The sequence below is a fragment of the Numida meleagris genome, chromosome 2 (genome assembly GCF_002078875.1).
Source record: "Numida meleagris isolate 19003 breed g44 Domestic line chromosome 2, NumMel1.0, whole genome shotgun sequence".
In the NCBI taxonomy this organism is placed as follows: domain Eukaryota; kingdom Metazoa; phylum Chordata; class Aves; order Galliformes; family Numididae; genus Numida; species Numida meleagris.
The window spans coordinates 77956776-77973815 of record NC_034410.1 but is presented as its reverse complement, the minus strand read 5'-3'; the positions used below and the strand labels follow the sequence as shown (position 1 = coordinate 77973815).

The 17040-nt window shown below is 42.0% G+C and overlaps 2 protein-coding genes across 2 annotated transcripts in view; one reads left to right on the top strand and one right to left on the bottom strand.

Annotated features, from left to right (window-relative positions):
- NSUN2 (NOP2/Sun RNA methyltransferase family member 2) overlaps positions 1–3148 on the bottom strand; it is a 16964-nt gene extending 13816 nt beyond the window's left edge. The window contains exons 1-6 of the mRNA XM_021387116.1: positions 3013–3148; positions 2786–2943; positions 2598–2702; positions 2387–2492; positions 1378–1449; positions 516–600 (exon numbers count right to left, since the gene is read on the bottom strand). Of these exons, the coding sequence (XP_021242791.1) occupies positions 516–600; positions 1378–1449; positions 2387–2492; positions 2598–2702; positions 2786–2943; positions 3013–3093 (607 nt within the window). The 5' untranslated portion in view covers positions 3094–3148. The remainder of the gene's footprint in view (positions 1–515; positions 601–1377; positions 1450–2386; positions 2493–2597; positions 2703–2785; positions 2944–3012) is intronic.
- Positions 3092–17040, top strand: SRD5A1 (steroid 5 alpha-reductase 1). Its single transcript, XM_021387117.1, is given in 5 exon segments — positions 3092–3744; positions 5722–5888; positions 12102–12203; positions 13746–13896; positions 16461–17040. Coding segments are annotated over 5 exon segments (1140 nt in total). The 3' UTR covers positions 16528–17040.

The window sequence follows — 17040 nt, the reverse complement described above, 5'->3', positions numbered from 1 at the left end:
TTTCATTCTTTGAGTAAAGCTCTCGGAACAGAAATAAAACCCTCACTGCCATTGAAGACAACCTCTGCACATCAGAAGTACAATGCATAAAGAACCCGCCCCCAACTTCACAATTTCTATGGATAGTATTTTCTGCGAGCATCTAGCTAAAAATAAGTATTTGGAACTTTAAGCCTGAAGCGGCTTAAGCCAAGTGTTTGCACGAAGCCACTAAAACACAGAGGCTACACAGACACCACCTGCTAAATACACTTATTTATATACAAAAATTAAGCTGCGATCGCATCTACTAAAGTCTGAACTGTGAAGATATATAATCCATCTTTCCTTCAAGCCAAAGAAGCCCACAAAAGTTCCAAGGAAAAGACGGAGGTACTTCCCACCCCATATAATTCAACAGACTATAGAATTCAGTAGGTAAATTCAGTTGCTTTCTGGGATATTAAGAGTAATCTACAAGAAAAAAAATGGAAATTTAAAGTCCCAAAGGTTTTTGATAGTTTGTCCAAACTTACTGGGGAAAGGAACATTCATGTCTGCATGCAACATTTCAATGAGTTGCGCAGTCTTAGATCCAGGTGCAGCACACATATCTAGAATCTACAAACACAGATGGTTAAAAAACAAAACAAGAAGCCCTACCTGCTACGCATTTGAGAAATTTACTGCGTTCTTAAACAGAAAATTATGATTACTGAGGACACTGATTGCAAAAAAAAAAAAAACAACACAACAATAGAAAGTACAGTTCTGTTCTTTAAATTCACCATGGAATGCAATTTTACCTCAAGGGGCTAAAACATAAACACATTCATAGCCACTAGAGTGGGTCCCGAGGAGGGCCACGAAGATGATCAGAGGGCTGGAGCACCTCTCCTACGAAGGGAGGGAGTGGGGCTTGTTTAGCTTGGAGAAGACTGCAGGTATACCTCATTGTGGCCTTCCAGTACTAGGACAGAGCCTACAAGCAGAAGGTGGACTAACTTTTTACATGCTCTGATAGTGATAGTACAAGGGGCAAATGGCTTTTAACTAAGAGAGGGGAGATTTAGGTTAGACTTTAAGAGGAAATTCTTTACCCAGAGGGTGGTGAGGCACCAGCACAGGTTGCCCCAAGACGCTGGGGATGCCCCATCCCTGGGGGTATTGAAGTCTAGGCTGGACAGGACCTTGGGCAGCCTGATCTTGGGGTTGGGAATCCTGCTCAAGGCAGGGAGGTTGAAACTACATGATCTTTACAGTCCCCTCCAATCTAAACTGCAGACTCAGTAGAGAAAGCACAGAACATGCCAGCATAGGACATGAGCACTGCCACTGTAGTTTCTAGTGGATGAAACAATCTTCTATGAAAACACCACACTGCATTTTTTTAATTACCTTGTGATCAGGGTTAACGTTAAGCAGCAGAGGTGGGATCATACTAACAGCCTCCTGACGACTGATGTTTCCCTTAAATTAGTAAAAAAATAAAATCATTTGATAAGAGAAAGCATTTCTTTTGCTTTTGAAAACTCTGTGAATGAAAATAATAAAACAGTCAAAAACACAGTTACAAACTTAAGGTTAAGTTTTGTTAGTGTATAAATAGTATCTCATCAAGGTGACAATTCTGAGAATTTCAGATTTTCTCCACCTTCATTAATTCTACAGATTTAACTTCTGCTCACATGAAATCAGAAATTGACTTCAACCAAGTAAAAGTGGAAAACATCCACTGCTAAAGGGAAATCTTTGTATTACACACACACGCACCTTCTACCCCATTCAAACACCTGTCTTTTTAACAAGTACTAATTATAGGCTGGGGATGTTCACCTTGGAAAAGACTCCGGCGAAGTCTCTCAGTATCTAAAGGGTAGCCATAAGAAAGATGGGGACAGACTTTTTAGCAGAGTCTGTTGTGACAGGACAAGGGAACATGACTTCAAACTAGAAGAGGGGAGATTTAGATTGGATATAAAGAAGAAGCTTTTTGGTGAGGGACTAGAACCGGTTTCCCAGAGATGTGGTGGAAGCCCCATTCCTGAAGATTCAAGGTCAGGCTGGACAGGGCACTGAGCAGCCTGATCTAGCTGTAGGTGTCCCCGTTTATTGCAGGGGAGTTGGACTAGATATTTTAGGGTCCCTTCCTGCTCAAATAATTGTGTTATTTCAGAGGCATGCATTTTCACATTCCCAAACCAACAAAATGGTTGCTAGTTCAGGAGAAACATTTGTAACTGTAGTTATGGAGCAGAAGTACAGGATGAATCACTGTCAACATCAACACAAAATCCCACTTTTCCTGAGCTAGTCAGTTTCTGAGGGGTACCGCCACAATTTCTGACATTGCACTGAAACAGAATTCTGCCTGGAGTGCAAAAGAAGTACCAAGATCTGAACTTACACACTCCGTCTCGCTAACCAGAAACTGATGAAACCTCTCCAGCTGCGGGGACTTACGCAAGATTTTTCTACTCAGGTTGGTCTGCCAAGCTAACTCCTCCGGATACCTGCAGGAGGGAAGGGGAAACGAGAGGCAGAAGAAGGACACAGATCAGCCCGGCACAGTGGATGCAGAGGGCCCGCAGTGCACCTTGCCCCAACAGCCGGCTTACCAGCTCAGCGCCTGCGGCATTTCCACCTTCTGTCCGTCGACCTCCAGGTGCTGTAGCTCCCGGAAGTACTTCTCCTTCAGGCAGTGCAGGATCTCCCTGGCGTGGCTGCAAGGCACAGCGCGGTGCCTCAGAGGCCACTCCCGGCGCGGCGCGGCGCGGCGCGGCCCGGCCCGACCCTCCCCGCTCACCTCTTGTAGCCGGTGATGCGCAGCGTGGCGGGCAGCGGCTCCCTCAGCGCCTCCATGAAGGCGTCCCACTCGCCGTCGGGCACGATGCGCTGCTCCCGGTAGTACCGCTCGAACAGCTCGTTCTCCTTCACGATCTCCGGGTAGCCGCCGGCCCAGCCCTACAACACGCGGTTCCGTCAGCACGCCGACCCCGCCGCGGCCCGCTCCGCTTCCGCCCCGCCTCTCACCGCTTGGTCGTCGTCGCCGCTCCGCTCCCGGCGCTGCTGCGGCTGCAGCTGCCGCCGGCGGTCCCGCGCCCGGCGGCCCATGGCGAGCAGGCGCCTACAGACTCCCGCCGTCGGAGCGGCAGACCCGGTCCCTCTCAGCCGAAGAGCCCGAGATGGAGCGACTACGCCTTACGTCCACGCGCGCCCAGCAAGCCGCGCACATGCGTAGGCACGCCCCTGCCACTCCTTCCGGGCTGCGCTGCCGACGGCCCACTTCCGCTCCCGGGAACGGAGCTCCTCCACCAACCCGCGGCCGGCGGGATGCGGTAGGCTCCGCCCCCCTGCTCCGATTGGTCCGCGACGTCGGTGGGCGGGCCGCGGGCTGCCCGATGGATGGAGGCGCCGCGGGGAGAGTCGGCTCGGTTGGGCGCAGCGTGACATGGCAGACAGAGGTGCGTTCTGCGCCTTCTGGCAGTGGGCAGCGGGCCCGCGGGAGCAGCGGCTGCTGGAGCTGTTCTCCTACGGGCTGGTGGCTCTGGGCGCCGGCTCGGCGCTGCTGCTGCTATTCATCCCCATGCCCTACGGGCGCTACTCGTCGCGGCGCTTCGGCTGGCTGCTGCCCGCCCGGCCCGCCTGGCTGCTGCAGGAGCTGCCCGCGCTCCTCGTCCCGCTCGCGCTGGCCGCCTGCATCCACGCTTGGCGGCTGCCCAACGCCGTCCTGCTGAGCTGCTTCATCCTGCACTACGTGCACAGGTGCGGGCGGCCGGGACGGCGTTCTGGGGTGCTGCGTGTTCTCGGATCTCGGCGGTGTGGAACGGGGCAGCTCTATGTTAAGGGCTTTCAGCGCGGTGCTGCTTAGAGCCCTGGCTGCTGCGATGGGCTGGCAGTTTTCCTGGCGCTCAGAGAGCCAGAGATGTGCCGTGGCTGTGCGAACGGTAGCGTGCCTCTGCTCCCCGTCCCTCCCTTCGTAAAAGCACGAATGGCTTTGGAATGGGATCTCAGCTTACCCTTGCTGCATAGGGAAAGCTGGAAACACCAGGCAAAGGCTTGAGCAGATGCCGCGTGGCAGTGTCATTTTTCTGACTACATAACGTCGGGGGGACTGTTTTGTGGATGGTGGTTTATTGGAAGAAAGCTCTCATCAACTTCCATTTGTTGTGATGTGGTGGGCTTAGAATAATCCTGTTAGTTAATTAATTCGTTATGTTTTACCTTTCAAACCACTAGGGTTTTGCTGTTTCTGTAAGTAACTAGCAATAGGACGGGAGGGAATGGCCTCAAATTGCAACGGGGGGGGCGTTCAGGTTGGTTGTTAGGAACAATTTCTTCTCAGGGTGCTGAGGCAGTGGCACAGGCTGCCCAGGGAGGTGGTGGAGTCACTGTCCCTGGAGGTCTTCAAGAACCGTGTGGATGTGGCACTGAGGGACGTGGACAGTGGGCACGGTGGGGATGGGTTGACGGTTGGACTGGATGATCCTAGTGGTCTTTTCCAGCCTTAATGACTGTGATTATACTGCTGCTTTGTGACAGCAGACCTCGAGTAGCTGACAGACACCTGAAGAACGTTCATACTTCTGTAATTCCATTCCTGTATCGTTATTGATCTCAGTTAAATCAATAGGTGATCAGGAGTTGGCTGGTTGCACGGGGCAGAGCACGTAACTGTTTGTCTGCTTTTCTTGTCTGGAGTTTGTTTGTTTGCCCACGTAATCCTCCAGGAAAAGCTAGTGGGATTTCTTGCCCAAATGGAATGGCAGCTGTGAATTGTCATTTCTGCAGCGGTTTTCTTGGGGCAGACCGAGACTGTCAAAGTGAAGCAAATAATAAATTTTAAATGATTTCTAGGGCAAGGAGGCAACAGAGCTCTATTAGGTTATTTTCAAGGGGACTCTCTTTTTTCAAAACCATGAATATTTCACACTTGAAAATCCAATTTCTTGTGACTGGTCTCACAGGCCGTCTAGATAGGGAAGTTGTCAAAATATCTGCTCAGTTGTCAAGTTTTACAATGAAGCAATAGCACAACCTGAGAAACTAGACAGGTGATTCACCAGTTGTCCTGTGTTCTTGCCTCCCAGCAGAAGTGCCTACGATGTGCAAAAGTACACAAGTGTGCCTCACGCTAGTTGGTGTGTTGTCTGGTCTAGCTGTAATTGTTGTTTTGATTTGTTCTGGTGTTTCAGCTCAGCAGTTTCTAATGTGCTTGTCCATTTTCTTGGCATCTCGCTTCACTGTATGGCGCCTTATTCCATACAGGTAAGGATGATAGAACTGTTTGTTGTGAGGTATCTTGCTTAGGTAAAGGATTATCATCCACCACAGCGTCTTTCACATCAACGTTGTCACCTGGAAATCCTGATGGGCTTTGTGTAGGGTGTATGAGACTGGGTTCAATTCAGAATGCTTGGTTATACCACTTAGGATTGAGGAACAGAGGAGGACAACATTATGTTGTGCTTAACATCAGTTGTCTTTACCACTCCAGTCATAGTAATTGCGTTGGATACGAAGCTCAAAATTTCTGCTGTAAGCAGGGGAGGAGCAATCTCTCAACTCTTGTTAGGCAACAAATTGAATATTTAGCAAGTATAACTTTCCATCTGAACTGAGATCAAAGATTCTGCTGAGAATTTGGCAAGCAGGATATGGTTTATGAATTGCAGGTCTGGACACCAAAGGCATCCTTTATATTTATTTACGCAACAGATTTTCTTTCCTTGTTCATTATAGGGCACTCATATTTCCTTTTCTGATCCGAGAAGGAAAGCCGACACCATTTTTCACCTTCCTACTAGCACTTCTCTTCTGTATATACAATGGATACTTGCAAGGCCGAAGCTTAAGCCACTATGCAGAATATCCCTCAGACTGGTTAAAACGTCCTTGTTTCATTGCAGGTGAGTTAAAATATCCTATGAGATCATTAGGAGTAGAAATTTCCCTCTATCTTCACAGCTTTTTTTTTTTTTTAAATTTTAATGTTATAGTATCTTCAGTTGCATTTTAGAATTTTTCTCACTTAGTGTTCTAAATACGCTTAGTTACCTTGTTTGTGGTAGTATAGCTGGAAGCTTTTTAATGTTTATTTTTGTTTTATAGCTGCGAACTGACATTTTGACATTTTTTCTCCAATGTCAGCACTAGGTGAACATGTTTTGTTCTTTCACACCAAAGTGAATAAGAGTTCATTGTTTCAGTATAGAGTATAGAGGTATAGGCAAGAGTATATTGAGGCCCTAAGTGGAACTTGCAGCTTACGGGTTTAGAACAAATCAGAGATATTCCATGTAACGTGTTGATTAAACTAAAATTCCTTGTTTCTTGATGTCATACGTACTACAGGTTTGTATGTGGTTGAGCAAAACAAATTCATAGAGTTATAGTGGTTGATTAATAGCAGCATACCGCTTGTAATGTCAAAAGTCCTTGTTGTAATATGGATATGCTTTGTCAAAGAGCAAAACTGCCCCACAAGGATAATTTGATGGGGTTGTTTTTGCTTTTTTGAATGGTCTATTTCAAAGACTTCCAAAAGATATACATTAATAAATGATAATAGCAATAGCAATAGTTTGTATCTACAGAGGCAGTTGATTTGGAGCAGTTGCATAGTTTTTAATGCAGTTCCTTTGTGATTTCTGTGAACTGTGTTGGCTTTGTTCAGAGCAGCAAACTAGTCTGTTTTGAAAGGAAACTGGAATGTTCTGCTTCAAGTGCAGTACAACATTTGATAAAACCATTAGGATGCAAAGCAATGTGGGAACAACTTTGTGATCCTTAAGCATATATCTTATGCCAATAAAGAATTTGTAAAAATCAGGAGTACTCATAGTACCATGAAGTGGTTGATGCCGTTAACAGGGTCTTATGCACCTGCACATGTAATCAATCATCTGCAGACTGTTATCCCTTTTCACATCAATGTTCTTTCCTAACTCGTGTATACTATCAGTTTGTAAGTCCTTCCTTTCTTTAGGAAAGGAAGTCCTTCTTGCTTTAACTTCATCAAACTCTTGCAGTATACCTTATGTCTCTTCTAATTCCTTTAAATCCCCATTTAGTTACTTTCTAATGTTGATGGTGAACCACGTCAGTCAGGCATCATGCTCCTACTCTGCTCTGAACACAGAGAAGCCATGGAAAGAGCATGGGCAATGCCATTATTTGGGTCCTTGGAACCTGGCCTAACTGTTGTGTCTATACAGCATTACATATTCTTGAAACCTGGAACAGGGGAGTGAGTCAAACGGCACTCCCCATGCTGTCACTCTGAAATAGCTAGCAAAGCAGGAGTACATTTTTTGGAAGACAGGATTGGGAAAACAAGAGCAATGCACACATGGTAAACAGGACTAATGTAAATGCAGTTACTGTCCTCCTTATGCAAGTGTTCTAGTGTTATGTGAGGCCTTAATTTCCAGGTTTAATAGTGATGGATGAAAAAAGCCTCTTGAGCTGAAGTCTTGAGAGGTCATCTGTACTGCATGGTGCATCCTGTGGATCTGAGAACCTACAGAAGTACGCTGATCCCTTCATGTTTACATATCAAGATTTACCTCGGGCAGAAGCCAAGTCATACAGATCATGGTATACGTCCAGCTCTTAATTTTCAAGAGTGGAGTCTTGAGATTCAGCCATGATGAGGACATGAGAATATGGACAGTGAAATGCAGTGCTCCCAAAAGGCAGCATTCTCAGAATTATAGTTGCATTTCAGGAAAATTAAAGGATCTCCAATTTTCTCTTCCTAGAACTGATTATAATTTTCAGTATAGAGTTTTTTTGTGTTAATACTGAATTGTAGTAGTAGAAATATTGTTTACACTTGAGTAGAATTAATTTGTGTGCTATTCAAGAAAATCAATTTCAAATTATTGTATGGATAGAAATAATGATATGCTCATCTAATAGTACAAAATAACATCCTTTATTTTTCAAGGTATGTTTCCATTTTCTTTTCTGGCAATTATCAAGTTGGTACATAGCCACTAGTGCAATAGAAGCAAACAATTTTTGTAGTTAGATATAGTAGGAGTTCAATACCCTCTGTTTGGGTAGAGATCTATTTTGAAAGAATAGAAATTCAAATGTTATGCTTTCCTAAAAACATTTGAATAGCATTTGAGTTGCTCTGTATTTTTGAATCTTGCTGATATTTGAATGCATCTGTGGATTCCTCATGTTGATCTAATATATCGGCATCTAATCTACCTTGAGTAATTACATTGAATTTATAGTTGAAAGGGTTATGACGAATTTTAGCGTAAGATGTATGGCATCTACATAGCTTGATTACTAATGCAACCTTCCTGCTGTGTGCTATGAGTAAGAGATACGCTTGTTTACATGTCTACATTCTGCTTATAGTGTAAGCAGCCTGTAACAAGCCAATCAAACAACATTTTAAACTTACCAAGGTAAATATGGAAAGAAGTTTCACATAGCAACTTTAGTTTCTCTGAAGAGCAGTCACATCCTTCTTCTTAATCCACATGGAAGCAGACACCTACGTCCCTTAGGTAAGCATAGCCAACAAGGGAAAAGAAAGCTGGCAATCTTAACAGCTAACAGAGATTCTACTGGTTTTCTGTGTGTTGAAAGAGAATCATCTGAAAGACTTACCATGTTGCCTTTACACTCAAAAATTATACCTAGAGTGTGAAGTGACTTGGCTCAGGATCATGTCACTAGTATTTACACAGGTTGCTCCAAAAGTAATGCTTCTTACTTATTTCCATGGAAACTACAACAGATACAAAGATTACAATAATACTACTCAATAGAGCAAATTCTCAGCTACAAAACACTGTTTTGCAACACAGTCACCACCATTAGCTGTGCGTTTTTGCCAGCAGTGAACAAGAGCCTGCATGCCATGCTTATAACACTGCCCTGGCAGAGGTAACCCACTGTCACCCCTGCTGAAATGCACCACCCATCCCTCACGGTGCTCACATCCACTGTTTGGTCTCCAGAAACATTCAGCAAGTGCCGATGAATGTCAGTGGGTGCAATTTTCTCTGCATGGAGGAATTCAGTGACACACCTTTGCTCCATATGCACTCCCATGTCAGATGCCATTCTGTCAGACTGCCCCTCTGTTGCCATCCGTCGCACAGCAACAAAATGTAATGGCATATTGGTGGGAAGGTTCAGCCTCTACTGCCATGCTACCAACGTCTGCCTCTGATGTCATGGACCAACATAATAAAAAGGCATTGTTTTCAGAGCAGCCCTTGTGCTTGGTCTGAATAAAGTTCAGCATTTTTGCAGGTGAGTTCAATGCAGTGTGATGTGAAGAAAAACTTGAATCTTGTCTATTCCCAGCAACAAGGGATACTCTTTTCAAAGAAAGATGGCATGTAGCCGGAGATGCAAATGGAAAGGTGAAAACAGTAAATTTCAATCTTAGATTTTTTTGATGTATCATGTGCTGTATTACAATAAAAGCTGAGGATGCAGAACATTGTAACTTCTACACTATAGTTTTTATTTCTATGAAAACTTGGAGTAAGTGGTTAAGCTATCCTGCTGCATGACAAGATAACAGGAAATAGGGTGCATCAAGCCTAGAGTTTTATTGGTTTTCTTGAAATGTTTCTTTGCAGAGGACAATAGAATCTTCTTGCATCAGCATTCATGCCCCTTACTGGCTACTGTGCTCCACAAGGTCACAGGAGGAATGGTTCTGTATTTTCAATCATTAAAGACAAGTTGATTGATGCCTATCTGCAGCTAAGACTGGAAGAGAAGCAATCTCTTTCTTTTTGTGGTTAATACAAAGTCTGTGATCCCATCACTAAGATGATTAGAATGTAACTTTCCCAGAATGTTGTTTAGACACTGTATGGAAAGGTCTAGTCTGACTGTAGGTGTTTCCTTTCGCTTCTAAGCAGCATGCTGGAAGGTATAAATGGATAGCTCCTCCAAATTGTTCTTACTGGACTTCATAGACCTACTAATGAGTTAGAACAGGGATAGGATGCATCTCACTTGGCATGTATTTCAAACAATGCTAAGGGACACTTGTTTCAAGCTGTTGTATTTCAAAAGGTTTAGGGCTCAATTTGTGGTTACAAATGAAACTCCTTAGAAACAGTATATTCCTGAGAAAGCTGCTAACCGCTTCTGTTCCCCAGTAGCTTCAGTGATAACAGCCTTTTAATGATTGCTGTTACTGAATTAAAATGTTGGTGGATCTTTTAATGAGTAGTATGTGCATAAAGCAACCACAAACAAATGGTCTTTGATCTTGCAATATGGATTCCAGCAGCTGTGTGAAGCATCTGAAGGCAAATGTTTGCCCTTATGGTGGGTGCCCTTTGAGGTTTGTGAGGATTATTTTATCAGACCAGATACACTGATAGGATCAACACACTAACAACTTTAAATAATAATAATAATAATAATAATTTCTTTTTCTGCAATTATGCGCCTTGACCAGTGTAAGATGTTGTTGTGTTTGGTTTTCTTTTCTCGATGACAAGCATGTCAGACTCTTCAGTTAGTTTCTATTCAGATGGTTGAACTCCCAAACAACTTAGAGCTGTTTAACATAACTTTGTAATTAGGTTAATGTATTTTTTTACTGTATGCCAATCATGTTCTTTATCCCTTTTGCTAGTATCATCAAACACATATTCAAAGGAAGTCAAATATGGGGGAAAAATAATCCCAATTAAGTGCTAACCTAAGCATGCTTTTTCCTGTTCTTCTGTCTCGTGTGTAGTAGAAGCTAGATCACAACTGAACAAACAAGCAACTCTGAAATCAGTTATCTGTGTTCATGAAAATTATTCACATTAATTCCCTATTTGCCAGGTAGAAAGAGCTGTAGAATTATCAAATCTGTGGAGAGTTTGCTTTGGTTTGCCTCTTGCAGCTCTTTATTTCAAATTCACGATAAGTCACAGAATATTCTGAGTTGGAAGGGGCCCACAAGGATCATTGAGTCCCACTCCTTGTTTCACACGGGACCACCCAAAAGCCAAACCCTACGACTGAGAGCATTGTCTAATAAATGGTTCTTGAACTCTGGCAGCACGATGCCATGACTGCTGCCCCGGGGAACTCGTTCCAGTGCCCAGCCACTTTCTGGTGAAGAATCTGAGGAAGCTGTAGGCCTCCATGAGGCCTTCCCTCAGCCTCCACTTCTCTGGGCTGTTAAAAAACAAACAAACAGAAAAAGAAAAAAAAAAAAAGAAGAAGAAGAGACCTTAGCTGATCCTCACATGCCTCCCCATCTGTGTAGCCCTCCTTTGGATGCTCTCTAATAGCTTTATGTCCTTCCTATATTGTCTGAAACTGCCCACAGTATTATGCAAATTGGGTCTTAGCATTCATTCTCTGTTGCAGTTATATTAGAATAAATTTCTGGTTTAGATTACAGAAAAAAATCTATTACAACATGGTACTGACTTTTAGAAAGTATGGCAGAAATTCTTCCCTAATCTTAAAGTACATAGTTATTTTCTTTTCATCTTATCTGGTGAATAATTTCAAGCTCAGTATTTGTTAATGCTCAGGAAGACTAGGTTTAGTAAATCTCTACCCTAAACTTCCGGGATCATGATGATATTATCTTTGTTAGTCTTGCATCAGAGTCCACTCTATTTTTTCATTCCTATTAATTACACAGCAGTCTGCTGTGGGAACTTTGGCATATTGTCATTTAAAAAAAAAAGTCTGAGGTGTGTCATTTTACTAAGAATGAGAATGGCCGGTTTTCCATGTTGTTTAAAATTTTGGTACGTTTGTTTTTCTACATTGAAGTTATAGGATATACATAATACATATGTGTATGTATGCACACATGCACAGAAATATGTGCTTATGTTTGTCTAGGAACCTGAGAATAAAACTTTATACTTAAAATAGTATATGTTTCTGTCAAGAGATTGGTTGATTACTATGAGCCTTATTTACCCAAGAGCTCACTGTGGGACTGAGATTGTCCATAGAGTCACTAGAACTGCTTATAGTGCTTTACATTACTACAGTACTACTACTTTGAGATAATATGCTTGATATGTTATCTATTACTGTACTTTGTTTTCTGATTATTTTCACTCAGTGTACTATAGACTAATATTTTGAATATTTCTCTTCAGGTTTTATGGGGTGGCTGATCGGTATGGCAATCAATATTCATTCAGATCATATCCTTAGAAGTCTGAGAAAACCTGGAGAAACCGGTTACAAGATACCAAGAGGTAATAAATAATCTATGTAGCAAAAGAAGCATCTTTCAGGAGGAGGATAGGGGCTGTTCAACCCGGAGAAGAAAATACTTACGAAGATCTTATAAATATATATAAATACCTGATGAGAGACAGTGAAGATAAAGTAGCACGGTTCTTTTCCATGGTGCCCGCTGACAGGCCAAAAGGCAACAGACACAGATTAAAACACATGAAATCCTATGTGAACACACAGTTCTATTTATTTATACATGTGAGGGTGGTCAAAGACTACAGAGTAGATTGCCCAGAGAGACTGTGCAGTTTCCATCTTTGGAGATGCTGAAAACCTGACTGGACATTTTTCTGGGCTTCCAGCTCTAGCTGACCCTGCTTGAAAGGGTGGAGTTACACTAGATGGCCTCAGGAAGTGTCTTTTAACATAAAAAGATATTCCAATCTGTAAATGTGACCTTCTAAAGCCTGGTAGTATTTTTTTAGAGGTGATAATTTATGATATGAGAAGAAACTCGTAATAGCAGTTTGTCTACCTTAGGAAGTGGTTTCTTAGAGTTTATATTATTTTTTCCACCAAGAAGATAACTTTCTCTTTACATGGGCACTTAGATTTGCATCTATTGCAAATGAATACAACCATGCTGTGAAATGTTCAGAAGGAAACAAGATGTTCTTTGCTGCATGATCAAGAGAAGTTGGGTTTTTTTGATATTACTTATCCAAATTAAGGGCTAGAACTCTGATTCTTTTTTGTCACAAAAGCAAAGTAATTAAAGCAAGGTCAAAACACGTCCTTTATTACAGTTGGCAAATATTTGCCTGTTTGGTCCCATTGGCACAGTGCTTACTGTGATGTCAGTTTGTACGCTAACTTTGGAATTAGGGTGAAAGTTCTTACTTTATAACACTCCCATCGGGTGAGTACTGACTGTTTATGTCTAATTGGCTGTAAAATATGTTTAACGCAAACTGTTAATTATTTATTTTGTGAGGGTCAGTGTTGAAGTACCTGTAGTAAAGATCTTTCTCTAGACCTGACAGGACACAAGAACAAAAGGGCAACACATCTTAAGCTAGAGGATAAATTTGCAACTTGAATTTTGAGTAATATTTTTCATCATTAATCTGAGATGCTTAATTTCTCCAATTTATTGAAGTGTTCTATGCTAACGAACCATAGGAACATTTCATGAGACTATTTAAAAAGGATTACTTTTTTATTTTTATTTAAAAAAAATAAAGTTCAGTTCATGGTCAGCGCCTGCTTGATATCACTGTAAAGTAACTATTTACAGAGGCATGAAATCACTTCTGTTACTAAGTATATCGGCTTTTTTTTCCTGTGATTTCTAAAAGATAAATGGAGCTGGATAAGAAGGAAGCCTGAAGCAATCCTACATAATATAGCTTGAACTGTAAAACAATGTTTCTACTGCTTTAAAAAATATACGAAGAGATACTGGTGATAAATAATTATCAATACTGGCAATAAATATATTATCAAAGATCTCCTTGATTAAGGTGCTTTTAAAGTAATCCTGTCCTTTCTGCCTTTAGGAGGAATGTTTGAGTATGTCAGTGGAGCCAACTTCTTTGGAGAGATCCTGGAATGGTTTGGATTTGCCCTTGCCTGCTGCACCATTGAAAGCCTTGCATTTGCACTGTGTACGCTTTTCATTTTGGGTTCAAGGGCAAAACAACACCACCAGTAAGTGTTTGTGTCTTATAATTTCTGTTGTTTCCATGCCACACTTCATTTCCATTTCATAAATAATACCACAGAGATGCTGCAGAACAAGTCCAGTGAAAAGCTGTTACTGCAGTGGAGAACGAGAGAATACTCTGAGAAGTATTAAACACAACAAGGTTTCAGTAGGATAGTTAAGCATAAGCACACAGTGTACAATAGGGTGGTCAACATAATGGCTATTCATTAAATGAACATAGGTCATTCTGGACCTGTGAAGACTATAGACGTAATTGAGAAATTTGTCTTTACTTGATCGTACCCTGTAGTCTCCTTCCCCTTGCAGCTGAAACTTGTTTCTGTAATATTAGATTTTTGAAAATTTAAAGGCTTCAGTTACAGGCACAATTTATAATCAGTCAAAGTCAAGCATGTATATGAAACTAGGAAATTACTTGTATCTAATAGATATTTAATAGCATCTCTGCTCTGTAAATAAACTGTCAAGCCAATAATGTATTGTATTCACATTTTGGCTTTCCTGTTAACAGAAGAATCAGTTTGAGAACACTTCCTTCTTGAAAGAGTTTTCTTTAAGTAACAGCACACTTAAAAGAATTTGAACGCTTTATGTTAGCTTTCTGCTTTGGCTATTTTTCTGGAACTTTGTGGCACAAGAGGAAATAAATTTAAGAAGGAGATAGATTTGGGGGCAGAGGGGAGCCGCTGCTAACAAGGTGTTATGTCACCCATGCCTTTGTGTAGCAGAGTCTTGAAAACCTCTAGAAATTGGTGTTTTCCTGCACCTTATTTGTGAGGTGTTCCAGTTGTTTTACCCTTACAGTGAACGAGATTTCCTTGCTATCCAACCAGAACCTTCCCAGTATCACCTGTGACTGGTTCTCCTTGCTTTACCATCTGCCACTACTGAGCAGACTCATCGGATAGTTTGGGTTGGGAGGGGGTGTCTGAAGGTCATCCAATCCAGTTTACCTAGTCTGACCTGCTCACAACTTCACTGCTATACCAGGTTGCCCAGGGCTTCATACATTTCAGTTCAGAGTGCTTCTGAGGACAAAGATTCCAGCACCTCTGAGGAAAAATATCTTGTTTGAGTGCTTTGCCATTCTCATAAGAAAGAATTTTATTTTCTTATGTCTGGCTGGAATTTTCTGTGGCACAGCTTTTCTCTCTGCCTCTTATCCATTTTCTGCACACCTCCGAGAGGGATATGGCTCTGTCTTCTCTCTAATATCTCTGTAGATAGTGGGTAACTGCAATTAAATGCTCAAACTTTTTTGCAACAAGCTGAGCAAACCTAGTTCATTCAACCCTTCCTCGTGTGTTGTACGTTCCAGCTACACAGCTGTCTAAATGTCCATCTGCTGAACTCTTCCTGAGTTTGTGCCCATCACTGGAAGCCCAAAATTGGATGCAGTAATCTAGATACTATTGACTACCGAATAGTGGTGAATAAGCACTTGCCTTAACTTGGGGCTCTATACATTTTAAAGCACTTCAGTATGCAGCTAGCTATTGTCACTGCAGGGATTCATCATGTTGAACTCGATGATCAACTTGTTGAACTTGATGTTCATCCTGTCCACCAGGAATGCCCTTGCCCTTTTTTGCAGAGCTGATACCTAACTAGTTAGTCTTTAGTCTGCAGCCTGGCATGAGCCCATTGCATCCAGCTGCAAGGAATTGCATTTTCTTTGTAGTTTTTACTCCATTATCTTAGGTCTCCCCTTCCGGTACTTGTATGCAGAAATAATCTCTTCCTTTATCCTCTTCCTCAGCAGCTTAAATGGTGAGGAAGGAACCAGTCAGGTTCCTCAGTCTTTCCTCATGTATTATGTTCTTCGGACACAAATTTCATGGTTTGTTGCTGTGTTTCTTAAGCCTTTGTAAAACTCTTTAATGTTTCTGTAATTGGAGCATTATGAAAAATACTGAAGGTTGTTAAAGGGATTAATTTGTCATTAAGGGAATCAATGTTTCTTTGTTTGTTTCTCTTTAAATAAAAGGAGTGAAGGGGGGAGAAGGAGTAAGCACAAAATGCTTACCATTGCTTGTTCGTGGCAAGGTGATATAATCAACCTGCCACGCCTCCGCATATTTTTTTTTTTTACCAGAAGGTGGTGAGTGATAGGGGATATGATAAATCCACTCAATGCCATAATATTTGGCCCAAATATTTACAAGATAATTTTTGAAATGAGTCCCATTATCTGACTCAATTCTTTCTGGAGTGCCATGTCGCCACAGGACTTGTTTCTCAAGGCCTAGTATGATGTAATGCAGTTTGGATCAACCCATGGCAAATCATTGAACTATGTTTCCACCCCTGGGGCAAACAGTTCCAGGTATACTGAGCGCCCCTCCAGGTGAAAGCAAACTCACTTTAGCATGACTGTGGTAAATAGCAAGTTTTCTATCCAGAGTGGGTTCTAAAGACATTTTTTCTGGCTTGTATTCAAAAATACATATTGATTAAATGGAATGCATTGTACAGTTACTTAATTTCCTTGGCAGTATTTTGAAGATGCAATCCTCAACAGATTTGTGCTTTTCTTTTTTTTCAGATGGTACCTTGAGAAATTTGAAGACTACCCAAAGAATAGAAAAATTGTGATTCCGTTTGTGTATTAGCCCATTATTTAAATACCATCAGTTTCTGATGATGACACCATTTTTAAATGGTTACTTCCTGGAACAAGTAACACTTCACGAGTGTTACCCAGCTTATGTACTCCCACCACTGTGACAAAGCCTTTGTATCAGTGCTATTAGTTACTGTTTTTCCTTGTAATGAAAACCCCAAACTCAGTGGGCATGGTGAACAAGAACAGAAGTGCTTTTGCAGTGGCACATCACCATCGTGAGTATGTAAGACAAGGCATCTGAACTCATATAATGGAAACTATTGTACAAGATTTCTGACGCTTCAGTTTCAGCCTATAGTTTTCCGGTGTTCTCATCTGAGGATTGTGCTATGACACAGTCACTCTCAGTATACAACTCGGCTGCTGTGTTCAGCCTTCTGCTTGTCTGCATACACCAATGGGATTGATTCGATTGCCTTTGTAATTCTTTCTTCCCCTTGCCCTCCATTTCCAGGAGATCATGAAGACCAAAGACATTAAATGAATATAGTTACTGTGA